At 40.9% G+C, this 25000-nt stretch overlaps 1 protein-coding gene across 1 annotated transcript in view; it reads right to left on the bottom strand.

Annotated features, from left to right (window-relative positions):
* Positions 1 to 25000, bottom strand: part of LOC109916713 (1,4-alpha-glucan-branching enzyme-like) — a 525476-nt gene that overhangs the window by 228791 nt on the left and 271685 nt on the right. The window contains exons 5-9 of the mRNA XM_048602999.1: positions 14764 to 14812; positions 11247 to 11253; positions 10423 to 10432; positions 9248 to 9296; positions 8970 to 8993 (exon numbers count right to left, since the gene is read on the bottom strand). Of these exons, the coding sequence (XP_048458956.1) occupies positions 8970 to 8993; positions 9248 to 9296; positions 10423 to 10432; positions 11247 to 11253; positions 14764 to 14812 (139 nt within the window). The remainder of the gene's footprint in view (positions 1 to 8969; positions 8994 to 9247; positions 9297 to 10422; positions 10433 to 11246; positions 11254 to 14763; positions 14813 to 25000) is intronic.

Genomic DNA, 25000 nt, shown 5'->3' with positions numbered 1-25000 from the left:
CTCACAGCTCCTTGATGACAATGGTAGTTCTCAACCAACTGTTGTCTTCTGTAATTAGACTGCCTTTCTAAACTAATTCATGTTCACTCTCTTATTTTGTGAGAGGGAAGACATGACTTACATCTAAAAAGGAATTGAAACATCACTGTTGGTCTTTGTCTCTTATAAAAAGCTGTGTTTTTGTTGAAAATCTACAAAGCTGCATTTAATTTTTTGTTTGGCACTGGCAGATATTCAGGGGGGAAAAATAAAACTTAGAGCAATGAAATTCTTTGTAAACTGGCAGATGAGGTAAGAATTGAATATAAATGGTGATGTTTGATGTGAGGAGTAGCGCACAATACTTGTTCAGCAGGATCTGGAATCCAGCCTTGATTAAGATCAAAGTCATCTGTGTCTGGGTATAAGGGTTTCTGATATGAAATACATTTGGTTTATCTCAACCCAATTCATTGCATAACATTTTGTTCAGTTGTAAGAAACAAAGAAAATGTGTACATTTATCCAACTTCTTTCATAAGCTTGACAAGTCCCTCATTTAACATTTACTTTTCAAATGTCGTCAGTATTGTAACTTAAAAAGTGTGTACAAATTTGCGCACAAGATCCCACAAACAGCGCTGCGCTAACAACCAGGTAATTTTTTTTTAATAATGTTGCTCAAGCTATAAATATTGACCATGGCACCAGGAAGAATTACCTTGCCCATTGAATATTATTTTGTGATCTTTTACATCCCACTAGTGAGAGCAGATGGGGACTTTGGCATCTTTCTGAAAAACCGTGCTTCCGACATTTGTATTTCTTTCTAATGTACAGTTTTCAACAATATAGTTCTCCCTCAGTACATGTGACAGCCTGGGTTTTGGGCTGAACTCTGTGAGACTTGAACATGTAACCTTCAGACTGAGATAATGGTGGTACCAACTGAACCAAAGCTGTCAGGATGGGGCAAGAATTGACAAACCCAGCAAGAGATATCAGGAAATAAATGTTAAAATTTATTCTGAGAGTGGGATTAAAGCACCTTAACAGACCAGCATAACAGGAAATTTGCTGTCCGTGAGATGACATAGTATATGAACTGCTGCTTGTTGATAAAGTTATGAATTGGAAAAGTACCATAGATCTATATTTTCCAGCATTAAATTCATGGAAGCATTAAAATCAGCGTTCTGTATATTTATAAGCGTGTATGTATTTTTGTTCCATAAATCTTTAGGGTTTATTTTGCTCTTTCACTTTCATCAGACATGTTTGCTGCATTCCTTTCCCTGGATACGTGCTAATGACTTATTTCCAGACGACTATTGTACTGTAGCTTAACCAGATTGCTCCTGTCTTATTAATTTGTTCTGTCTTTCCAGCCTGTGCTTAGCTTGAATTTGACACCTCAATACAAAGCAAGACTGAACTGTGAGGGGATTTGGAATCGAGTCGTACAACACAGGAGGCCATTGAGCGCATTATGCCAGCTCTTTGAAAGAGCTATCCATTTAGTCCCACTCCTCTTTTCTTTCCCCATAGCCCTGTAATTTATTCCTTTTAAGTACTTATTTGGTTCCCTTTTGAGTCTTACAACGGAATCTGCTTCTATCATCCCTTCAGGCAGTGCATTCCAGATCATCATAACTTGCTGCATTTTTTAAAAAATTATTCTGTCACTTCTGATTCTTTTACCAATCAGCTTAAATCTGTGTTCTCTGGTTTTATTAACTTATTCGTCCATGGGATGCGAATGTGACTATCTTGTCCTCCATTTATTGCCCAGAATGCCTGCTGACACCAACGATCCAATTATGAAATCAGACTGAGCATTTTGTCTTTGCTTTTGAGTAGATATGCGTATGCAATATAAAACAGATGTTTAAAAGTTTTTAAAAAAACAGTACTACTTTAAGCTTTTTTTTTCCTACTTTTAAGAGTTTGTTAGGTTTTTGTTGCTTTTTATTTCAAATTATTTCAGAAAATTTGCTCCTATTCTCACGCTTCTAGGTGTCAGTAAGCGGGGCATATTTTTGCCCATTTCTATTGCCTTTGACTACTGATTTAAATGCTGCATTTACAGGCTGTTCTGCATGAGAAGAATTAATTCTGATCAATCTATTATAGTTATCTATAATTTTGATTATTATCAAATCTCCCCTTAAACTACTCTGCTCCAAGCAGCACAATTACGGATTCTCCAATCTCTTTACATTGCAATTAAAGAGAAGTATGAAATATTAGATTCTTCAAACAGGGTGAGAGAGGAAATAATTAGCAGGATTTTCCAATGTGACCACACTTTAACACTTGAAACTAATGTGATCCTGGATGTCAACAAAAACAAAGCAGCAATAAGGAGCCTAATAAAAAAGAACAAGGAAAGAACACAAACAGTTCAGCACAGGAACAGGCTCTTTACCCACCAAGACTGTGCCTTTCTTAAAAAAAAACTTTTGCCTTTACACTGTCAGTATCCCTCTATTCCCTGCCTATTCACATGTCTGTCAAGATGCCTGTTAAATGTTGCTATTGCTCTTCCCTCCAGCACACATCTGGCAGCCTATTCCAGGCACCTACCACCCTCTGTGTTTAAAGAAAAAAAAACTGCCTCTTGCATCTCCTTTTAAACTTACCCCTTTTACCTGAAACATATGTTCCCTTGTAATTGACATTTCTGCCTGGGAAAAAGACTCCAACTATCCATTCTATCCATGCCTGTCATAATTTTGTGAACTAGTATCAGGTCACATCATATGCTTCTACGTCCAAGTGAAAACAAACCAATTTTTTTACAATCACTACACATAGCTAGCACTCTCCACACAGGGCAGCATCCTGGTAAGCCAATTCATAAAGTCATAGAATCCCGACAGAGTTGAAACTGGCCATTTGGCTCATTGAGTCCTCATTGAGCCTGTGAAAAGCATCCCATCCAGATCTAGCCCCTTACCCTATACCTGTATCCCTGCATTTCCCATGGCTCACCTGCACATCCCTGGACACTGGGCAATTATATCATGGCCAAACCATCTAACCTGCACACCTTTGGACTGTGGGAGGAAACCGGAGCACTCGGAGGAAACCCATGCAGGCACAAGGAGAATGTGCAAAGTCTAAGTAGACAGTTACCCGAGGCTGGGATTGAGAGGCAGCAGTGCTAACCACTGAGCCACTGTGCTGCCCAATTCTGTATCCTCTCCAAAGCCCCTACGTCCTTCTGGCAACCAGAACTATATACAGTATTCTAAATGTGGCCTAACTAAAGTTCTATATATCTGAAATATGACGTGTCATTTTTTATACTCTATGCCCTGACTGATGAAAGCAAGCATGCCATATGCCTTCTTGACCACTTGTCCACTTGTGTTACTGCTATCGGGGAACTGCGGACCTGTGCACCTAGATCCCTCTGTGTGTTGATGCTTCTAAGGGTTGTGCCATTTACTGTATATTTTCTTCATATATTAGATCTTCCAAAATGCATTATCTCACATTTGTCCGGATTAGTCTCCATCTGCCATTTCTCTGCCCAGGTCTCCAGCCTGTCTATATCCTGTTTCCTTTGGCAATCCTCCTCACTGTTCACAGCTCCCCCATCTTTGTGTTGTCCACAAACTTACTAATCAGGCCACCTACATTCTCCTCCAAATCATTTATATATGTCCCAAACAGCAGAGGTCCCAGCACTGATCCCTGCGGAATACCACGGGTCACAGATCTCCAGTCAGAAAAACACCCACCATTGCTCTGTTTTCTATGAGCAAACCAGTTCTGTATCCATCTTGCCAGCTCACCGCACATCCCCTGTGACTACATTTTTTGTACCAACCTGCCATGAGGGACCTTGTCAGAGGCCAAGCTAAAGTCCATATAGACAACATCTACTACCCTTCCCTCATCAATCATCTTTGTCACAAAATCAAGTTTGTTAGAAATGACCTTCCCCATACTGCCTATTGCTAAGGAGTCCATATTTTTCCAAATGTGAGGAAATCATATCCCAAAGAATCTTCTTCAGTAATTTTCTGACCACAGACACAAGGCTCACCGGCCAGTAATTTCCTGGATTATTCCTGTTGCCCTTCTTAAACAAAGGAACAAGGATTGGCTATTCTCCAGTCCTGTGGAATCCCTCCTTTCATTAGAGGATACAAAGATTTCATACAGGTCCCCATCAATTTCCTCACCTGCCTCCCTCGTCATTCTGGGATAGATTCTATTAGGCCCTGGGAACTTGTTGACCTTAATGCTTTTTAAAACACCCAACGTCACCCCCTTTTGTTTTTAATAATGAAATCAACCAGAATATCAACATACCACCCCCCAAGAGTCACTATCCACCATGTCCTTCTCCTTTGTGAATACCCAATGCAAACTTCATTAAGGACCTTATTCACTTCCTCTGGCTCTACGCACAAGTTCCTTCCTTTGCTCTTCAGTGGACCTACCATTTCCCTAGGTACCCTCTTGCTCCTTGTTTATGTTCAGCAGTACTGTACACAGCAATCAGCCCCTAAATCATGACACTATCAGAGCACAAAAACACAACACCTCTGATAGCCTCAGTCCCATCCCTGAGCTGATGTCTACTTAAATGGTCTTAAGAAGAAGAAAATACTGCAGAGACCAGGCAGCCAGTGATGAGATTGAATTCAGTTAACAGATTCAGTGGGAGGATAAAATGTTTTTCGACAGAACTAACTTATTTTCATTTCAATAATGCAGTGAGAAGTGCAGATCACAATGGGAGAGAGAGAAGAGCTGGTTGCAGGTTGAACCTTGATGTCAGTGCAGCACAGTCTCTGAGGAGGAGATCTTGTGATTCTACTTGCTGTTTGTGCAACCCCAACATTGACTGAGACACAGAATTTGAACACTGCTGTTTTAAGAAGTTCAGCATCTTTGGAAATGAATAGATTTCCAGGGCAGAATGTAGGGCTGCTCAGTGAAGGGAAGAAACAGCTCGCTCTAACAATCATTTTCCTGCTACATACGAGATTCTGTGGGATTGGTAATGTTGTACTGTTGTTTGAAAAGGGCAGAAGCCAGAGTTATTGCAAGCCAGTTAGCTTTTCCTTGATGGATAAATTATGAGAAATTTTGAGGGACGGTATAACTGTCATTTAGAGAGACAGTGATTAATCAAGGCAGTCAGAAGGGACTTGTTGAGAGATACTCGTATTATGTAGTTGACATGTACTTTAGCAAGGCTGTTGATGCTGTCCCACATGGCAGACTGGTAAGAAAAGAAAGACCATATGGAATCAAGGGAATGTGGCATGTTGCAGCCAAAATCAGCTTGTGGCAGAGGCATGAAGCAAAGCTTGATGGACGCTTTGCAAGGGTGATGACAGATGACATAAAATCTGGCAGAATTGTAAACTGTGAGGAGGACAGTGTGGAACTCCAGATTTGGTAGAGTAGGCAGATAGACGGCAAATGAATTTCCATACAGAGAAGTGTGAGGTGATGCATTTTGAAAGGGGTATGTTTCTGGCAGGAGTGTGGCAGTGTAGGGGGTGTTTTGGGGTTTCAGGGTCAGTAAGCTTCGCATGGTCAGAAAGGAGAGATGAGGTGCTTTTTGCTTGCTTTTTTTTTTGCCTCATAGTTTGTAAAGTGTTTTTTAAACAGCTACATTGAAACCCAGATCAGGAGCCCAGCACAGAAAGTGAGATCCCAGGTAAACTGTACAGTCGTTGGTTAGTGATAGCTACTAATTTGGCTATCTATTATCTTTCAGATTAAAGGTATATAGGGGATACAATTACGGGCTACAACCGAAAAGACCAGTATAAAATTTTTAAAATCAAATTAAGATCTAAGCGATTAAAGTAGAGATACCAGGCCAGGCAGTGTATTGTACCTGCATGATGTGGGACGTGGTGGTTCATAGTAAGCACATCTGTAGCCAAGAAAAACTTCTGCATTAAACAGATGTTCATCTGCACATCCACTAATGTGGTGTATTGTTTGCTCCGTTCCTGATGTGGCCTCCTCTACATCGGGGAAACCAAGCAGAGGCTTGGAGACTGCTTCGTGGAACACCTACACTCGATTTGTGACAAATGACAATACCTCCCAGTCGCGAGCCACTTCAACTCCCCCTCCCACTCCTTAGACGACATGTCCATCCTGGGCCTCCTCCAGTGCCACAATGATGCCACCTGAAAACTGGAGGAACAGCACCTCATATTTTGCCTGGGAACACTGCAGCCCAATGGTCTCAATGCGGACTTTACAAGCTTCAAAATCTCACCACCCCCGACCTCATCCCAAGACCAGTCCCTCTCATCCCCGCTTCCTTGACCTGTCCGTCTTTTCTCCCACCTATCTGCCCCTCCCTCCTCACTGACCAACCCCCATCCCAACTCCCTACCTACACTCACCTTTACTGGCTTCATCCCCGGCTCCTTGACCTGTCCGCCTTTTCTCCACCTATCTGCTCCTCTATCTACCTTCTTTCATCGCCTTCCCCTCTGCCTATTTATTTCAGAGCCCCCTTCTCCCTTCGCCCCCAATTTCTGAAGAAGGGTCCAGACCCGAAACGTCAGATTTCCTGCTCGTCTGATGCTGCTTGGCCTGCTGTGTTCATCCAGCTCTACACCTTGTTATCTCAGACTCCAGCATTGGCAGTTCCTACTATCTCTGTAGCAAGTGTTGGTTGTTTTGGGGACTCTGACTTAGAGTTGTTGAGCTCGAGTCTGAGTTTCGAACACTGTGACACATCAGAGAGAGGGAGAGTTACCTAGATACTGTATTTTAGGAAGCAGTCACACTCATTAGATTAACTACCTTGAGTTTCGTCAGTGGCCATTGACAGGATGGTGTGACTACATGCGAGACAGGTGAAGGATTCCAAGAGGTACAGCTGAAGGAACCACCGATTTCATGGAGGTTTTTAAAATCCTGAGTAGGCTGAATAGAGTGGCTAGGGAGAAATTGTTTTCGCTTATAAAACGATCAAGAAGAGGAAAGACTGGATGGACTGCAGTTTTGCTCATGGGAACAGAGGATGCTGAAGGGAGATTTAATGGAGTATCTAAAATTAATGGCCCCAGTAGCCTGAATAGAAAAGATTTATTTTCGTTACCAGAATGTCTAATAACTAGGGATGCAGAGTTCAAGTAATAGAGGGATTTTTAAAATTTTATTCATGGGATATGGGTGTTCCAGTCTAGACCCAGAATTTATTTCCCACCCCTAACTGGCCACGAAAAGGTGATGGTGGGTTTCCTTCCTGAACCATTACAGTCCTTTTTAGCCATTAGGCAGGTCATTCCCAGATTTTAACCCAGTAATGGTAAAACTTGGTGATGGGCGTCTGGAATGAGCTGTTTGAAAGTGGGGCAGATGAAGAATCCTGATCCCATTTTAAAAAAAAAAGTTGAATGTACATTTGAGTTGGTGTAAACTATAAGGCTATGGACCAGGAACTGAAGGTAGAATAAGATTAGATTGAACAATATATCATGGATAGCACAGGCACATTATGTTGAATAATTTCCTTCTGTGATAGACATTTTCAGTGCTTAGTCCTTTAAATCAGGTTCTGCTAAAAAAAAAGCTTCCTCTGCAGTCTTTCCATAGCTTAGACCCTTACTAAAATGTCATGTTTGGAATCAGAATTAATGCTAAAACTAAGGATTATTTTACACTACATAAAAACCGAAAGAACTGCGGATGCTGTAAATCAGGAACAAAAGCAAAGTTGCTGGAAAAGCTCAGCAGGTTTGGCAGCATCTGTGAAGGAAAAAACAGTTAACGTTTCGGGTCCGGTGACCCTTCCTCAGAGTGCCTTCCTCAGATTATTTTATACTGTTATCTAAACTTTTATCATTTATTTTGTGCTATTTTCCCCTAATAATAAAACCATGGATCACAAGTTTTTAAACATCTGTTATGATCCCATGCAGGCCAGTAAATTGCTTTTAAAAAAAAAATTGAGTTGAGTGTGAAAGGGTGGCACAACAAGAATTCATGTTTAAGATTTTCACTGTAACAAACAAACTTTAAGCTTCTTAAAAAAAAGTTGCCAACTTAGACTTTAAACTGCAGACCAGAACTTTCCCCTTTTAATTTTAAGACAATGGAATCACTATTTCATAGAATTAGTTTACACTGTCCCTATTTAAATATTCAATGTTCCTGGATCTGTTTGAAGCTCCCAAGGGTTTATTACTTTCTTTTTCCCACCTGGTAACCTTTGACCCTAGAACTGTCTTCCGTGATGAAGGTCTTTTCTGACATTTCTCCCTTTAGTGTGAGCTAGGCCAAACTTGAGAGCACATTAGGTGAGTGCCTTCAGTGCATCCTAAATTAAAGATATAGCTTGAAAATATAGCAATTATACATTGCCTCAACTCATTCTTCTTTCCAAAATTTATCACTTCAAAATTCATGGCATGTTCTGTTTTTAACACTGCGCAGTGTGGAGGCAGAGCAGATGGTTAAACTCCCCTCTGTTTGAATGGTTTACAAGACTGAGCTATTTGCGATGATACTGAAAAATAAACTGGTTTAATTTGTTTGCAGCGCAAGTACCCTCATCCTCCAAGACCAAACAGTGTAAGAATCTATGAAGCACATGTTGGAATTGCATCACCCGAGGGGAAAATTGCCTCTTATAAGAACTTCACACACAATATGCTGGTCAGAATTAAGAATCTCGGTAAGCTATTGCAAAGAAATGGTTGATTGTTGTGCCATAATCTTGTACTGCATTCGAAGAAGTACTGATAATATTTGAGAATTGATGAGGTCAGTGTGGGATTTCCATGTTTTCTGGAATACCCAGGAGTCAAGCAGATTCACCATCAGTGCAGGAAAGAAGTGTGTCATAGCAATGTCAGTGGGGGAATGAGTTTGAATCCCACTGTATTAGGTCATAAAATTTGAATTTAGCAAAAATCTGGGATAAAAAAAGCAGCCTCATGACAACCGTGTGAACACTGTTGATGGTCATAAAAACCCATCTGGTTCACTAATATCCTTTAGGGAAGGAAACCCTTATCTAATCTGGCCTACTTGTGACTCCAGACTTGCAACAATATGGTTGACTATTAGAGTGGGTAATGAATGATGACCCAGTCAATAATGCCCACATCCCATAAACGAATACATTAAAAATTCCTGGTGGAGATATTGGAAAAGGCAAGGTGTTTAGAAAATCTCAGGTTGTTAGACATGAGAAAGATTTGAGGTTGTGCTATGTCAATGAGTATGTTTACTAAAGGTACAGGCCTTAACAACAGGGTGGAACCAGAAAAACAGAAATTGCTGTAGAAACTCAGCATCAGATCTGGCAGCATCTGTGGAGAGAAAGCAGAGTTGATATTTTGCATCCAGTGGCCTGTCTTCCAAACTGTAGAACCACAGTTTTGAGCTGCAGACGTACTGTGGAGTGGGTTGGTGGTCTGAACACTCCAGGTGCTACAAGTGAAGAGACTGCATCTGTTGGTGCCATACCACTGACTTTCCACAATGTCACTTTTGCCAACATCTCCCAGATTATTCCCAGTTTGGATTGACAGCCCTAGGTCAGAGGATGTGGGTGGTGTTGGCAGGGCCAGCATTTATTGCCCATCTCTAGTTGGCCTTAAGTTGGTGGTGAGTTGCTGTCTTGAACCACAGCAGTGAAGGAGAAGAAAAATTAGGAGGTTTCTACCCGTGAATTGTCGAAGCTTGCAGATAAACTAAGCCCTAGTAAATTATTTCCATTATCTCTCATTGTTAGTAGATTAGACTTGAGTTCATCTAGTGCAAAATTAATCTATCAGACATGTCAGGTGAATAGTCCTGTTGAGAATCATCTGTTAATGTCAGGTATCTTGGCAAAGTCATCAAAGTCATATAAACACACTTCTTGCTTGCAGGAAGCAGTTTAAAGACCAGCCTGGTGACCGCAGTTGTAATAGAACAGAGTTTTTGATGAATCACAATAAAATTTCAGTTGTTTACTTTCAACAGACTCAGACAGTTGAGGAAACTCCCAGTGTTGGATGTGGCCCGACAGGTTGCAGGGGTGTAGTGGGAAATCAACGGGAAAACTGGTGGAAAATGTTCTTTATACTGTTCAGTTCAGGCTTGGCATAAAGCTGCTTACATTTCACTCTGAACATTTCTTGAACCACAAAAGGCACAGCCCCTGATGGATCAATGAGATATATTAATTTCTGAAGCAGCAACCTCTGTGCAGTCTTTGAACAACTTTCACAAATTTCTGTCTTCCTCTCTTTCAAGGTGCTCCTTAAAATTTGCCTATCTAATCAAGATTTTACATGTGAATATTTCTTTGTGGTTGGCTGTCAAATTTTGTTTCTTAAAATCCCTTTGAAGTGTTTTTGGATGTTTTACAGTGTTGAAAGTTCTATATAGATACAAGTGTTATTGAAGAGTGTCATCATGCTCAGTTTACCAAGATATGTCATTGAACACGAGACCTATGCTCAGTGATTCCAATGGTAACTCACCTTTAGATAGGAATTTTTTTTGTATTTTCTTTCGAAAGTACAAGTAGAAGAAAAGTCTTTGAGTGGAATTGAGTTCCTTTAGTATCAGCAGGATTCTGAGTTTTTCTCACTGGCAGCATCATTCTAAAGTGTATCTCCATTGGGAGTCTAAATAGGTACATGTATTCCTGACTGCCGATTAAATGTGATGCATTGGAACGAATGACTTACATTGTGGCATGAGATAAGGAATCTGTGTTTCAAAGCACCGAAGCAAGGCATGATCTGAGATGCTGGGCTTGTGCTCACATAACCCTATTATGAGGATACCTGCTCCTTGAATGCACCAAGCTAGTGCAGAATAGTCCTCAGGGGAGCAGGGAAAAATTGCATTGTCTGTAGAAATTTGAATAGTATGAAGTTAGTTATTTATTTGTATTCTTTGCAGAGTTTTCCCCTTCCCAATTAGTTGTGTTTTACTATCTGACAGCAAGTTGTCGACACCTATCTTTATTAGCAAACTAAATAGATGATCATCTTGTCCTTTCTATTACAAAGATAAAATACTATGGATTCTATAAATCTGAAATAAAAGGAAAGCAATACACAGTAGATCTGGCATCAGATATGGAGGGCAAAGCAGTTGAAAGTTTCAGGTTGAGGTTCAGCATGAGGTTAGATACAGAATAGATATAGAAACTAGGAGTAGGCCCTTTCACCCTGCTCTGTCATTCAGTATGCTGATCCTCTATCTCAATGCCATTCTCACTTGTTCCCCGTAGTGATCGGAACCTGGTAGATCTCACTGACTGAGATTCTTGATTGGAGTTATTGACCTGGGCCAAAGTGAGGAACTAACCTCACTTGACGGACTGACTCCGAGCTGGCTGGCCACAGCTAGTGTACTGTGCAAAAGTACAGAAAGGGTGACTTGGTGACAGGATACCAGCCTCTGTGCTGTTATTTCACCCCCATACCCTTGATGTCTTTAATATCTAAACATTGATCAATCTCTTTCTTGAATGTACTCACTGACCCAGCCTCCATGGTTCCCTCTACATTGCCCTTGTCAAAGACTCCCAGGACAGGACAGCATGGGATTAAATACTAAGTAAAGTGCACTCTACACTATAAAATTATCCCTTAGACAGATGCAGCACGTGGTTAGATAAATAGTAAAACTTCCTCCACACTGTCCCTATCAAACACTCCTAGGGCAAGTGCAGCATGGGATTAGACACTACAAAACAATTTATATTTACATATTGCATTTAATTGCACATCAAAGGAGCATTTTAAAACTAAGTATAATGTTGAACCGCTTGGCAAGATTAGGTCGGATGATCAAAAGCTTGGTTAAAGAGATTTATTGTCAGTTTTTTTGAATAAGAAAACATATGCAGCGAGAATTTCAGAACATGGGAACTAAACAAGTTTAAGGCATGGCTGCCAGTAATGAAGCAACAATGATGTGAATACAATAGAGACCAAAATTACAGGAATTTGCAAATATTAGAGAGAGTTGCTGAGTTTGAGAAGATAGCATAGACCAGGAAGGACAGTGCCATGCAGAAATTTGAAAATAGGAATTAGAATGTTAAAATTGAAATGCTGTTTGACTGGGGATTATAATGGGTCAAATTGGTCGAATTTATAGTTAAACATTGGGTGATTTATTGGTCTCAAGTTTTCAAGGTATTGGGAGAGAACCAATGTAAAGGGCTGGTCATGCCTGAGGAATCTAATTGAATTTTCTGTAGAAGTGACTGAAGTAGTGTACCACGGAATGCCTGTGGCAATTATTCATACAGATTTCCAGAAGGCATTTGATAAAGTTCCCTATAGGACTTTATTAGTTAAAATTGAAGCTCAAGGAATTGTAATCAAGTTATGAACTTGATTAAATAATTGCTTATGTGGCAGGAGATAGTATGGATAATGGTCTAATTAGCAGGATGTGACGAGTGATATCCATAAGGCCTTGTATTGGAGCTTTAGTTATTTGTTTTAGTTGTTAGCAGCTTGGGTGATGGGATACAAAGTTGGACAGCTGCAGTTGGTAATGACGCTAAGATGGGTAACATTGTAGGTGGTATTGATGGAGTTGAGGTTTAAAATTAACCGAGGTGTTTCTCAGTTCAGGCATGTTCCATGCAGGAGGAGCCAGCAGCCACTTGTTCTGGGGAAGCATCCGACTGATATCACAGGGGTAATAGGAAGCATAGTTTCTGATTTGTTGGTACTAGTTTGTGTTAACTCGTTCATTCCCTTGGTGTTATAGGTGATGAAATCTCACTGCAGTACAGGGTAGGTGTGTCTCAGCCTTTCTAAAGGGTTGGTACAGTTTGCTCATTTTCTGGTTAATACACGGAGTTCAGAGAGTTAGATAAGAGTTCAGAACTATAGGGCATATTTTTAAGGTGAGAGATTTAAAAAGGAAGTCAAGGGTAACTTTTTTACAGTGTTTCTTGTGTGGAATGATTTGCCAGAGAAAGTGGTGGGTGCAGGTATAGTTACAATGTTTAAAAGACATTTGGACAATTTCATGGATAGGAATGGTTTGAAGGGATATGAGCCAAGTGCAGGCAGGTGGGACTAGTGTAGTTTGGGAACGCGGTCGGCCTGTGGACTAGTTGGACCGAAGGGTCTCTTTCTGTGCTATACAGTTCTATGACTCAAGTGAGTTGGGGGATGTGGCTGCTTTTTATTAGAAAGTAATAACTGTAATTTTTAAGGAGCTACTTAACATTTTACTTCTAATCTAACAGCCAATAGAAGCTTAGTCATGTCATTCGGAGGGGTTTTGTGTTCTGTCTATGAGATTTTGTTAATGATGGATATTGAGAGCAACCCTGATAATTATATCTGCAGGAAGTGTACCCAGCTTCAGCTGCTCACCGAATGAATGGATTGGCACACAAATGGTGGAGAGCGTCATAGATAGAAGTTTTAGAAACATGGTCAAACCCAAGGGCCAGGAAGATAAATGGGTGACTGCTAGATGGAGCAGGCATTCAGTGCAGGAATCCCCTGCAGCTTTTCCCCTGTCAAACAAGTATTTCATTTTGGATACTGATGCGGGGGATGGCCCATCTGGTGACAGCAGCAGTGGCTGGCCCTGCCATACAGAGGGGAGGGACAAAGCATAGTAGAACAATGGTAATTGGAGAATCGATAGTCAGGAGCACTGTGTGGCTGTGAGAGAAACTCCAGGATGGTATGTTGCCTCCCTGGTGCCAGGGTTATGGACGTCTCTGAGTGAGTATAGGGCATCCTGAAATGGAGGGTAAACAGAAAGAAGACATTGTCCACATTGGCACAAATTACATAGGCAGGAAGAGTGACAAGATCCTTGCAACAACAATTCAGGGATTTGGGTAGTAAACTAAAAAAGCAGGGCCTCTAGGCTAGTAGTCTCAGGATTGCTCCCGTGCCATGTGCTACTGAGGCAAGGAACAGAGACCGAGTACATGTGGATCATTAGGATGTCTTCCAGGACTGGTGGGACCTGTACAAGAAGGACTGGTTGCATCTCAACTGGAGGGGTACCAATATCCTGTCCTGGAGGTTTGATAGTGTCACTTGGTCGGGTTTAATCTAGTGTGGCAGTGGGGTGGGAACTCGAGCAACAAGTTAGTAAGTACAGACATTGGAGAAGAGCTTGGGTCTAAGGCAAATATTGCTAAGAGGAAGACCAGGCAGGGAGATGTTGCTGAGCTTGTCGGAACTGGAGGCTTTGACTGTATTTGCTTCAACAGGTAAGATGAACTTAAAGCCTGTACTAGTGGACACTATTATGATATTGTTGGTATCACAAAGACATGGCTGAAAGAGGAACAGGATTGGCAGCTTAACACTTCAGGATATTGATATTTTAGATGAGGAAGCAATAGAGTAGGGGGAATTGCATTACTGATTATGAAGCGTATCACACTGTTGGGGGAGCACACCCTAGAGGGATCTTGCAGAGTGGCATTACGGTTAGATCTCAGGGATAGGAAGGATGCATTCACAATGCTGGGATTGTCCTTTGACCTCCCAGCTGCCAGCAGGGGATAAAGGAAGAGATATGTAGTCAGATTCTGGAAAGATGTGAAACTAACAGGGTTGTTGTGGTGGGTGATTTTAACTTCCCCGATTTCAGCTGGGACTCCTTTGCTGCCAGGGGTTTGGATGGGGAGCAATTGTTAGGTGTATTCAGGAGGGTTTTTTGAAACAGTATGTGAATAGTCCAACAAGGGAGGGGGCCATACCAGATCTGGTATTGGGAAATGAGCCCAGCCAATTGATCAAAGTTTCAGTGGGAGAGCATTTTGGGAATAGTGACCATAATTTCGTAAACTTTCAGATACTTGTGGATAAGGAGAAGAGTGGATCTTGGATGAAGGTGTTAAATTGGGGAAAGGCCAACCATAACCGAATAAGGCAAAATTTAGATAACATGGATTGGGACAGGCTGTTTGAGGGTAAATCCATACCTGACGTGGGTCTTTTAAGGACCACTTGTTTAGAGTGCAGGACAGGCATGTTCCTGTGAAATTTAAGGACAGGAGTGGCAGATTCAGGAACCTTGAATGACAGGGGCAATTATCAGCTTAGTCAAAAAAAAGGAAGCATACCTAAGGTCTAGGCAACTGAAAGCAGGCAAGAGTCCTTGAAGGTATAGAGAAAGTAGGAAGGAGCTCAGATAGTGAGGTAGGAGGGCCAGAAGGAGCTATGAAATGTCCTTAGCCAGCAGGGTTAAGGAGAATCGCAAGGCATTTTATATATACATTAGTAGCAAGAGGGTAGCTAGAGAAAGAGTAGACCCACTCAAGGATAAAAGAGGAAGGTTATGTGTGGAGTCAGAGGAAATGGATGAGATCCTTAATGAGTACTTGACATTGGTATTCACCAAAGAGAGGGAGGTAAGGGATGTTGAGGTTAGGAAAGGGTGTGTGAATACTTGGACAGGTCAGCATGATGAAGGAGGAAGTGTTGGGTGTCTTGAAGTATACTAAAGTCGACAGGTCTCTAAGGGTGAGATGAGATCTATCCCAGGATATTGTGGGAAGCAAGGAATGAAATAGCTGGGGCCTTAACCAATATCTTTGCATCCTGTTTGGCCTCAGGCGAGGTTCCAGAGGACTGGAGAATGACCAAAGTTGTTCCTTTGTTTAAGAAGGGAAGAGGCTGAGAAGTGACCTGATAGAGGTCTGCAAAATTATGAGTCATAGATAAGGTGGATAGTCAAAGGTTTTTTCAGAGGGTCGTAAGGTCAATTACAAGAGGACACAGGTTCAAGGTGAGAGGGGGAAAGTTTAGTGGAGAAGTGTGGGGAAGATTTTTCACACTCAGAATGATGGGTGTCTGGAACATACTGCCAGCAGAAGCAGACACATTAACAACATTTAAGATGTATCTTGATAGACACATGAACGTGAAGTGAATAAGAATTGGGAATTGGCTCAAGCTTGATGGGCTGAAAGGCCTGTTCTTATGCTGTATTGTATTGTATATGTGAATTGAAAAGCTAGTAATGTGGCAGATGGATTTTAGAGCAGGGAAATGTGGTATCTAAAACAGATAAAACAGGATATTTTCTAAATGAAGAACTCAAAGCAGTGGAGGTCTGAAGAGACTTAGAGGGTCTGGATACATTATTAAAATGCCGAAACAGATACAGAAAATAATAAAAAAAAAAGGATGCAGGTCAGGTTGGGAGTGAGAGGGCCACTGTTTGGTGGTGGTTGTGTTGCAAGTTGTGCTTCAGCTAGAAATAAATGGTCAGAGGAGTTCCGGGCAACACACATTAGAAGAGATGTATTGTCAACTGTCTCACCCTATGAACAAACTAAAAATTCACAGCAATGGCAAGAGGCCTCTATCCCTAACTCTACAAGTTACTAACTTAGTAACTTAACCATTCCTCTTCAGACATCCCCAATTAGGTGGAATCTCGTTGGAAAGATCATTTTCCTGTAACCAGTTATATATACTTAGACAATCTAATGTTGATATGATGTTGAACAGAAGTTGATATTTAGTAACATATTTTCTAATCCTCACAACCAGTGCTTTCCAGTTTCATGTTATGTGCTTGTGGTTATTGCTGTCTCATAATCATACAAAACTAAGCCAATTCAAAGATAAACACATTCAAATGGAGATGGACTGGATGTAGTGATACAATAAGGAAGAACGATAACTTGTGTAAGTTACACAAGTAAAATTCAAACTGGCTGAGGAGTTTAGCGTTATTTACATCCTTTAATTTCCGCTGATTTGGAATTGTGGTGATATCCTTACAGTTTAATTGTTGTGCATCTGGACAATTGCTGCTTTTTATTTGAAGTCAGTGTATAAGCATATGGTTCAGCATAATGAAGATCCTCATTATTCAGAGATGTGTGCTCCTCTTCATACCTTCCCAGAGATCATATCATGCTGATGGATTGCTTGGCAACTGCATAAAAGATTTTTAAATGAATAGATTTGTTGGCTTGAAATAAAAATACTGTAGTTTGCAAAGCAATTACTATAGGTTTAAAGTGGTAATAAAGTCTGTTTTGATAAAAATTAAATGAATTTTATTTATTTTATATTCATAGAGCTGTTTCATCATGGAAAAAATGTTGCCTTAATTGCCATTTGTGAATGTAGTTTATGTTCTCATTATTTAAATAGTGGATGCGACTGGAATCTGTAAAATACACAATGGTATTTGAGCTATGGATTTATGTTCATCAATTCCAATCAGGTCAGCTGCAAACCAGAATTAGTCTCATTGCCCCAGGAACTTGATCCATTCTGCCTCAACTTATTCAGTGAAACATTTCTTTCTCTTAGTGTTATTAGTCTCTTTCTAACTTGTGGTTTTGCCTATTTTTATGTCTGTCAGGTTCATGTTTGTCTGTTGCATCACTGTCTTGCTGTAACGCCATTTCACTCTTCATTAGTCCCTTTGCCTGGTTGCCCCTCACTTGTACCTGCCCGCTTTTGCTTATGCCACACCCTCTCCCTTGCCCTCAGTTGGGCCATACTTCCTCCCTTGCTTGCACTCTCCTTTTCCCTGCTTCAGCGTGCCCCACGGACAACTAAGGTCCCCTTAAAAATCAGCATGACTGTCTATGTGTGGAACCACAGGAGATGGGGGAGATTTTTAATGAATATTTCTCAGTGTTTACGGAGGAGAGAGTCATGGATGCTAAGGAAATAGGGGAAACAAGTGGGGATGATTTGGACCACATACACATTACCAGAGAGGAGGTGTTTGCAGTCTTAAAGCGCAGTAAGGTGGATAAATCCCCTGGGCCTGATCAAGCCCATCCCTGGGCGTGGAAGGCTGGGGAAGAAATTGCAGAGACACTTACGGAGATTTTTGCTTCATCTTCAGCCACTGGTGAAGTTCCAGAAGACTGGAGGGTGGATTAGGTTGTTCTATTGTTTAAGAAAGGTAGCAAAGACAAGCCAAGGATTTACAGGCCAGTCAGTGGTTGGCGCCTGACATCAGTGGTAGGCAAGTTATTGGAGAGGATACTGAGGGACAGGATCAACCAACATTTGGATAGTCAAGGTCTGATTAGGGGTAGCCAGCATGGATTTGTGCATGGGAAGTCATGTCTGACAAATCTTTGAGTTTATCGAAGAGGTAACCAAGAGAATGGATGAAGGATAGGCCTGTGGATATTATCTATACGGACTTTAGTAAGGTCTTTGACAAGGTCCCACACAGCAGGTCAGTCATGAAAGTTAGGTCACGTGGGATCCAGGGAGAGCTAGCTAATTGCATATTCAAAATTGGCTCGATGGTAGGAAGCAGAGGGTGATTGTTGCAGGTTATTTCTTGGACTGGAGACCTGTGACTAGTGGTGTGCCACGGTTTGGTGCTGGGACCTTCGTTATTTGTTATTTACATAAATGATCTGCATGTGAATGTACAAGGTATGATTAGTAAATTTGTGGATGATGCAAAATTAGGAGGTATCGTTGATAGCAAAGAGCATTTTCTAAAATTACAGAGGGATCTTTATCAGATGGGGAAGTGGGCAAATGCAGTTCAATACAGATAAGTGTGAGGTGTTGCATACCTAGTGGTATGATTATTAGACTGTTAATCCAGAGACGCAGGTAGTGTTCTGGGGACCTGGGTTCGAAACATGGCAAATGGTAGAATTTGAATTCAACAAGAATCTAGAATTAAGAATCTTAACGATGACTGTTGATTGTCAGAAAAACCCAACTGGTTCATTAATGTCCTTTTGGGAAGGTAACTGCCATCCTTACCTGGTCTGGCCTAATGTGACTCCAGGCCCACAGTAATGTGTTTGACTCTTAACTGTCCTCTGGGCAATAAAGGCTGGCCTAGCCAGCAAAGCCTTCATCTTGTGAATGAACACCCTCATCTCATGAATGACTAACAAAAAAGCAAGGGGAAGGTGTGTTAAAATCCTAAGAGACCCAAATAGAATTGACCATGATGGTGCTAACATTGCACAGCAAATAAATGGCCACTGTGGTTTTCATCTGAATGATGTACGAGCTTGGAGAGGATCAGTGGTCTGAAAACCAATAAACCTCTCAGGAAAATGTTAAATGATATTAGATATAAGAGGATAATTTAAAAGTTTCTTTTGAAAGATTCAGAGAACAAGAAAAAATCCAAACTTTTCCACACTGAAAGAGAACAGTGTCAAGCTTGACAGCTCCAGAACCATTAGGCTTACCTCAGTAACCGTAAAACTAATAGCATTCATGCAGAGTAGAGGTAGTTTTGTGAAAAGAATGTTATAACTATTAATAATCTAGGGTATTTTGGAAAATTAGAAGCTCACATTAATGATTCCATTAGTCAGTTGTTTTAATGCATTAGGATGAATTCTATCAGAACCTAGGGTTTTGTCAGTCCACAGCTTCAGTTTGCTCAGTGCCACTGTACTATGTTTACTGAAATTTTTGAGTTCCTCCCTCACTTCCATTTCTGGCTGTCAGCGTTGCCTATATACAATGAGCTGTAATGAAGCTCATTTTGAAATATATGTTCAATACCTGTCTTATTCCTGTTGCTAACTCCTTATTTTTCATTATTAATTCCCTAGGCTCACTTTCTATTCGACCAAATCTCACTGACTAACTCTCTTTTTAAGTGTTATTTGAAACTTTTACTGTCTGATTTATGTTTTTAAACAAGCTTTCTCCGATATTTGAATATTGCTGTATTATTAAGGTCTTTATCATTCTTTGCTGTTCTTTATATTTTGTCCAGTCTTCTGACCTGTCACCTGTCTTTAGGCCATTATTTGCTTTTCTTTTAACTTATATACTGTCTGTAACTTTGTAGTTAATTGTAAATGATGGGACTGCTAATTTTCTGATTGCATCTGAATTGACCTATCCCTTAAGTAATTTACCAGATTACTTTAGCTAGACTTGTTTTCATGACTCATAATTGCCCTAATTTAAGTTTAAAATATTTGTTTAATAATAAAATTGCTGAGAAAGCACACATTTTGTCAAAGCCCTGTGTGTTACATTTATCAGGACAATTTGCAAGAAATATCTGAATAAAGGGAAAGCATTTAGGTGATATGAGATGGGAAATGCTGATTGATACCCAGGTGAACTGTGATTGGTGCAGACATTGCTGTTGAAAAGGCAGCAGTTAAAGATGACTGACAAGTAGCTGCCAATCTTTGTTTAGATTCCACGCAAACCTGAGAAATGAGAATGTGTCACCCATTTTATGTTAAATGTGATGCGATGTATGCACATGTTTTTTCTGTTTGCAGAGGTCAGGGCCATGTATATTGATGTATACAGCATGCAAGAGTGACACACCGTGAACCCAACTGAGAGCCATAAATTGGTTAGCAGCATAATCTTTGGCACATTCAGAATTATGTAGTAAATACTGCTAATAGTGGAATCACATCTCACGTTAGTCACTGTATTCTGAGTGTTGCGAGTGCACATTGTTGGGTGCAGTCAGTTCTTTGCTTATTACGAACAGTCAAAGGGGATATGCTATTTGATACATTTCCGCCAGATTTTGAGATGAACACCCAACATAACTAGCATCACACAGGCACTGGAATTCATATCACACATTTTAAGTAATAAATATCTCTTTTGCTTGATAGCAACACCCTGTTAGATGCCAGTCAGTAGGAGATTACCTGTCTGTGTTTGATGTGATGCATGAGAACCTCATAAGGTCCAGAATGAGAATAGTGAGCAGGATATTACTGTGTAAATGATGTTTGATGGTACTGTTGGCAGGCCCTTCCATCACTTTATCGATAATCAAGAGTACACTGATGGGGCAGTAATTCTCTGGGTTGGATTTGACCTGCTTCTGTGGACAGGACATAGCTGGGCAATGTTTCATACTGTTGGTAGGGTGCAGCAATGTCTGGAGTACTATTACTGGAGTCTGGAGTTCACTATTATTGCAGAAATACTAACAACATCCATAGCCTTTGCAGTTTTTTTTTAAAATAATTCATTCACAGGATGTGGGTAGCACTGACTAGGCCAGCATTTATTGCCCATCCCTAAAAGCACAGAGTGCATTTGAGAGTCAGCCACATTGTGGGTCTGCAGTCACATGTAGGCCAGATCAGGTAAAGATGGCAGTTTCCTCCCTAAAGCACATTAGTGAACCAGATGGGTTTTTCCCAACCATCAAAAATGTTTTCACGGTGATGATCAGACACTTAATTCAAATTTTTGATTAAAGTCAATCTTCAGCATTTGCTGTGGTGGGATTCAAACCCATGTCCCCAGAACATTACCTGCATCTTTGGATTAACAGTCCACTGATAATACCACTAGGCCATCACCTCCCCCTAACTTAGTATCCAGTATCTGTAACTTAAGTATTCAGGAGTATTTCTTCATATTCTGTGGAGTGAATCAAATTGGTTAACCACTAGCATCTGTGGTACTGGGGACCTCAAGAAAAGGCCATGATGCATCGTCTCCATATCCCTACTTCGTCCTGCCTAAGTGTGATTTCAATTCAAAGTCAGAAATGTAGTTGACTCTTAATTGCCCAATGTTGGACAATGCCCAATTGTCTGTCCTCAATATTGAGGACTCCCAGGTCAACTCTCTTCCAACTCTATACTGCTGTACCAGCACTTAATTGGATCTGTCCTGGTGGTACACGACTTACCTAGGGACGGAGACTGTGATACCGGGGCATTGTCTCTAGGTATGTTTCCATGACCATGACCATGACCATGTCAGGCCATTGCTTTATTAGTTTGTGAGAAAGTTCTACTAATTTTGGTGTTAGCACCAGATGTTATCAAGGAGGACTTTGCAGAATCAACTGGACTGAATTTGTCATTGTTATTCCAGTTTTTCAGGTCAACATTAAGTGGTCCATCTGGTTTTGTTTCTTTCTTTAGACTTTGAACTGATTACACCTGATCGTTTCAGAGGCCGTTGTACCAACCAATCTGTTGCTGGCTAACTCCCATTCTGCACACACACACACCCCGGTACCTTGCTGTTTCATCCTGCGCTGCTTTCAAAGCAGCAGTGTAAAGACAACCAACAATGAATTCCACAAACTTGTCCTTAAAAGTGTCTAAATTCCTTCCAGACTCCTTTGTTTCAAAGTAGTCCTTTTCTCATTTCTATCCGTTTCAACAATAAGGAAATGAAAATATTGTAGGTCTTTATATTTTGCTTCAGTCATACGCTGAAGGGCATTGGTGAGGCTGCATATTGAGTACTGTATGTAGAATGGGCCACCTTATTTAAGGAAGCACGTAAATATATTGGACGCAATGCAGAGAAGGTTTATGAGATAATACCTGAAACGAGCGGGTTGTCTTATAAAGAATGGTTTGACTTGATTTTAGAGGCAGTTTGTCCCATCTCATCCTGTGCTCTAGAACGAGCTGTGCTTTTCGAGAACCTGCTCCAGCTACATTTAGCATTCATCCAGAAATGGGGATGGTTTCCAGGTATTCCCTGTTCCGAAAAAGTAGGACAAAACCACTTACAATCTTGATGGTGTTGAGGATGGTGCTAACAATTAACAATTACCCAGTAGTAGTGGACAGCCTGAAACATAGTTTGGGTCCTGCCAGGGTAACTTGGATCTAGTCTTGATTTATAGCCTTGATCCAAAAAAAGTTGTACAAATAAAGCTGAATTTCTGAGATGAATGAGATTGACCCTTGGCATGAAGGCAACATTTTGGAATATGGCATCAACGAGCTGTGATAAAATAAGTCACCGACAATTGAAAAATATTCTCCACTGTTTGGAGACACAAGCAAAAAAGGAGGTTATCGGTTGTAGCCCTTGGGCATCATTGCACCTTTCTACAGAGTAAATCCAGCCATCTTCAGCTGCTTAATCAATGGCTTATTCTCCAAAATTAAGGCCAGAATTAGTGCTGATTGCTGCTGATTGTTGTATAAACCAGTTAGTTCCTGAAAGGGTTAACTGATATCACACAATATGCTCTGCCAATCATGATAAAATGGACTGAATGGCTTTTGTGATATAGTGCTAGTGTCCCTAACTCTGGGTCAGTGTGTGCTGGTCAAGTCGTACCTTGGATGTACTATAACAAACTAATAAGTGCTTAGAAATAAATCTGTGATCAAGCATACCTTTGATCAAATATGTTGTGTGAACATACTTTTCAAATTGTGATTGGTAACTTGACTAATATATGCATACAGATAATAGAACAGCACAGGAGCAGGCCCTTTGGCCTACCTTGTCTGCACCGACCATGATGCTATTCTAAACTAATGCCATCTACCTGCACAATAGCAAGTACTCCTCTATTCTCTGCCTGTTCATGTGTCAATCTAAATGCCTCTTAAATGTTGTGATCATGTCTACTTCTACAATCTTCCCAGGCAACATTTTCCTACAACACCTACTACCCTCTGTGTGAACAAAAAAAAGACTTGCTTTACACATCTCCTTTAAACTTTCCCACTCTCACATTAAACCTGTGCTCCATAGTATTTGACATTTCCACCCTGGGAAAAAGACTCTATCTACCCGATCCAGGTCCCAAATAATTTTATATACTTCTATCAGGTTACCCCTCAGACTCCCACGCTTTAGTGAAAACAATCCCAAGTTTGTCCATCATCTTCTTCTGGCTAATACACTCCAATCCAGGCAATATCAGGATAAACCTCTTCTGTACCCTCTCTAAAGTCTCCACATCCTTCCTATGGTGTGGTAACTGCACACAATACTCCAAATATGGCCTAATTAAATTCTTATACATCTACGACATGACTTGCCAACTTTTATACTCGGTGCCTCAACTGATGAAGATGGGCATATTTTATGCCGCCTTTATCCACTTGTGTTGCAACTTTCAGGGATCCCTCCCTATATCGATACTCTTGAGGGTTCTGCCATTTTCTGTATATCTCCCTCTTGCATTTCATCTCCCAAAATGCATCACCTCACCCTTGTCCAGATTAAACTCCACCCAACTTTCCAACTGATCTATACCCTGCTGTATACCTTGACAACCTTCCTCACTATCCACGATTCCTCTAATTTTCATGTCGTCAGCAAATGTACTAATGAGACCCAATGACACTTTCATCCAAACAACTGATCCTTATGGAGTAGTACTGGTCACAGACCCCCATTCAGAGAAACACTCCCCCCACAACTACTGTCTTATGTGACCCAAGTCAATTTTGTATCCAACTTAACAACTCACTGTGGATCCCATGTGACTTAATCTTCTAGACCAGCAGTAGGAAGGATTGGAGGCAGTGAATTTACCCGTGATATATTGGCAATGTTCGCAACTAACATTGTAAGATGGTGAGTAGTGATGGAATCCATGGTCATAAAGTCATAAAATTTTACAGCATGGAAAGAGGCTCTTTAGCCATTGTGTCCGTGCCAGTCACCAGCATCTCTCTGCTCTAGTTCCATTTTCCAGCACTTGGCCAGTACCTTGTATGCCAATGTGTTCCATGTGCTCATCTCAATGCTCCTTAAATCTTGTGATGGTTCCTGGATCAAACCATCCTTCCTTGAATTCCCTCCGAATGTCCTGCCCCTTACCTTTAATCTATGTTCCCTCGGTATTTTCCATTCTACTACCTCTTTCAAAGGATTGTCCACCTCAGTCTGGTCCTTTCTACACTCTAAGGAAATAACATCAGCCTTTCTAATCTCATTACAAATCTGAAATGCTCCAGCCCAGGCAACATCTCTTCCACAGCCTCTCCAGTGCAATCTCATTCTCCTGTGGTGTGCCAACCAGAACTGCATATAGTACCCCAGTTGTGGCTTAACCAACATCTTGTACAGCACTGTCATTGCCTTCCTGCTCTTCTATTCAATGCCTCAACTAATAAAGGCAAGTATCCCAAATGCTTCCTTAATTTCCTTATCCACCTGCTCTGTTGCCTTCAAGAGACCTCTTGTAAGACATAACTGACAGAGGGGACAGCCTGAAAAAGTCTTAGTTTCTGCAAAGACCACAGCCGTTGATGAGAAAGGCAAACCAATCTGGTCAGTCAATTGCAATTGTATCTTTAAATATTCAGCATCGAAGTGCACAGATCCTG

This window comes from Rhincodon typus, chromosome 11 (assembly GCF_021869965.1).
Source record: "Rhincodon typus isolate 14 chromosome 11, sRhiTyp1.1, whole genome shotgun sequence".
In the NCBI taxonomy this organism is placed as follows: Eukaryota; Metazoa; Chordata; class Chondrichthyes; order Orectolobiformes; family Rhincodontidae; genus Rhincodon; species Rhincodon typus.
Note: the sequence above shows the minus strand (reverse complement) of the source record. Positions and strands in the feature narration are given on the sequence as shown.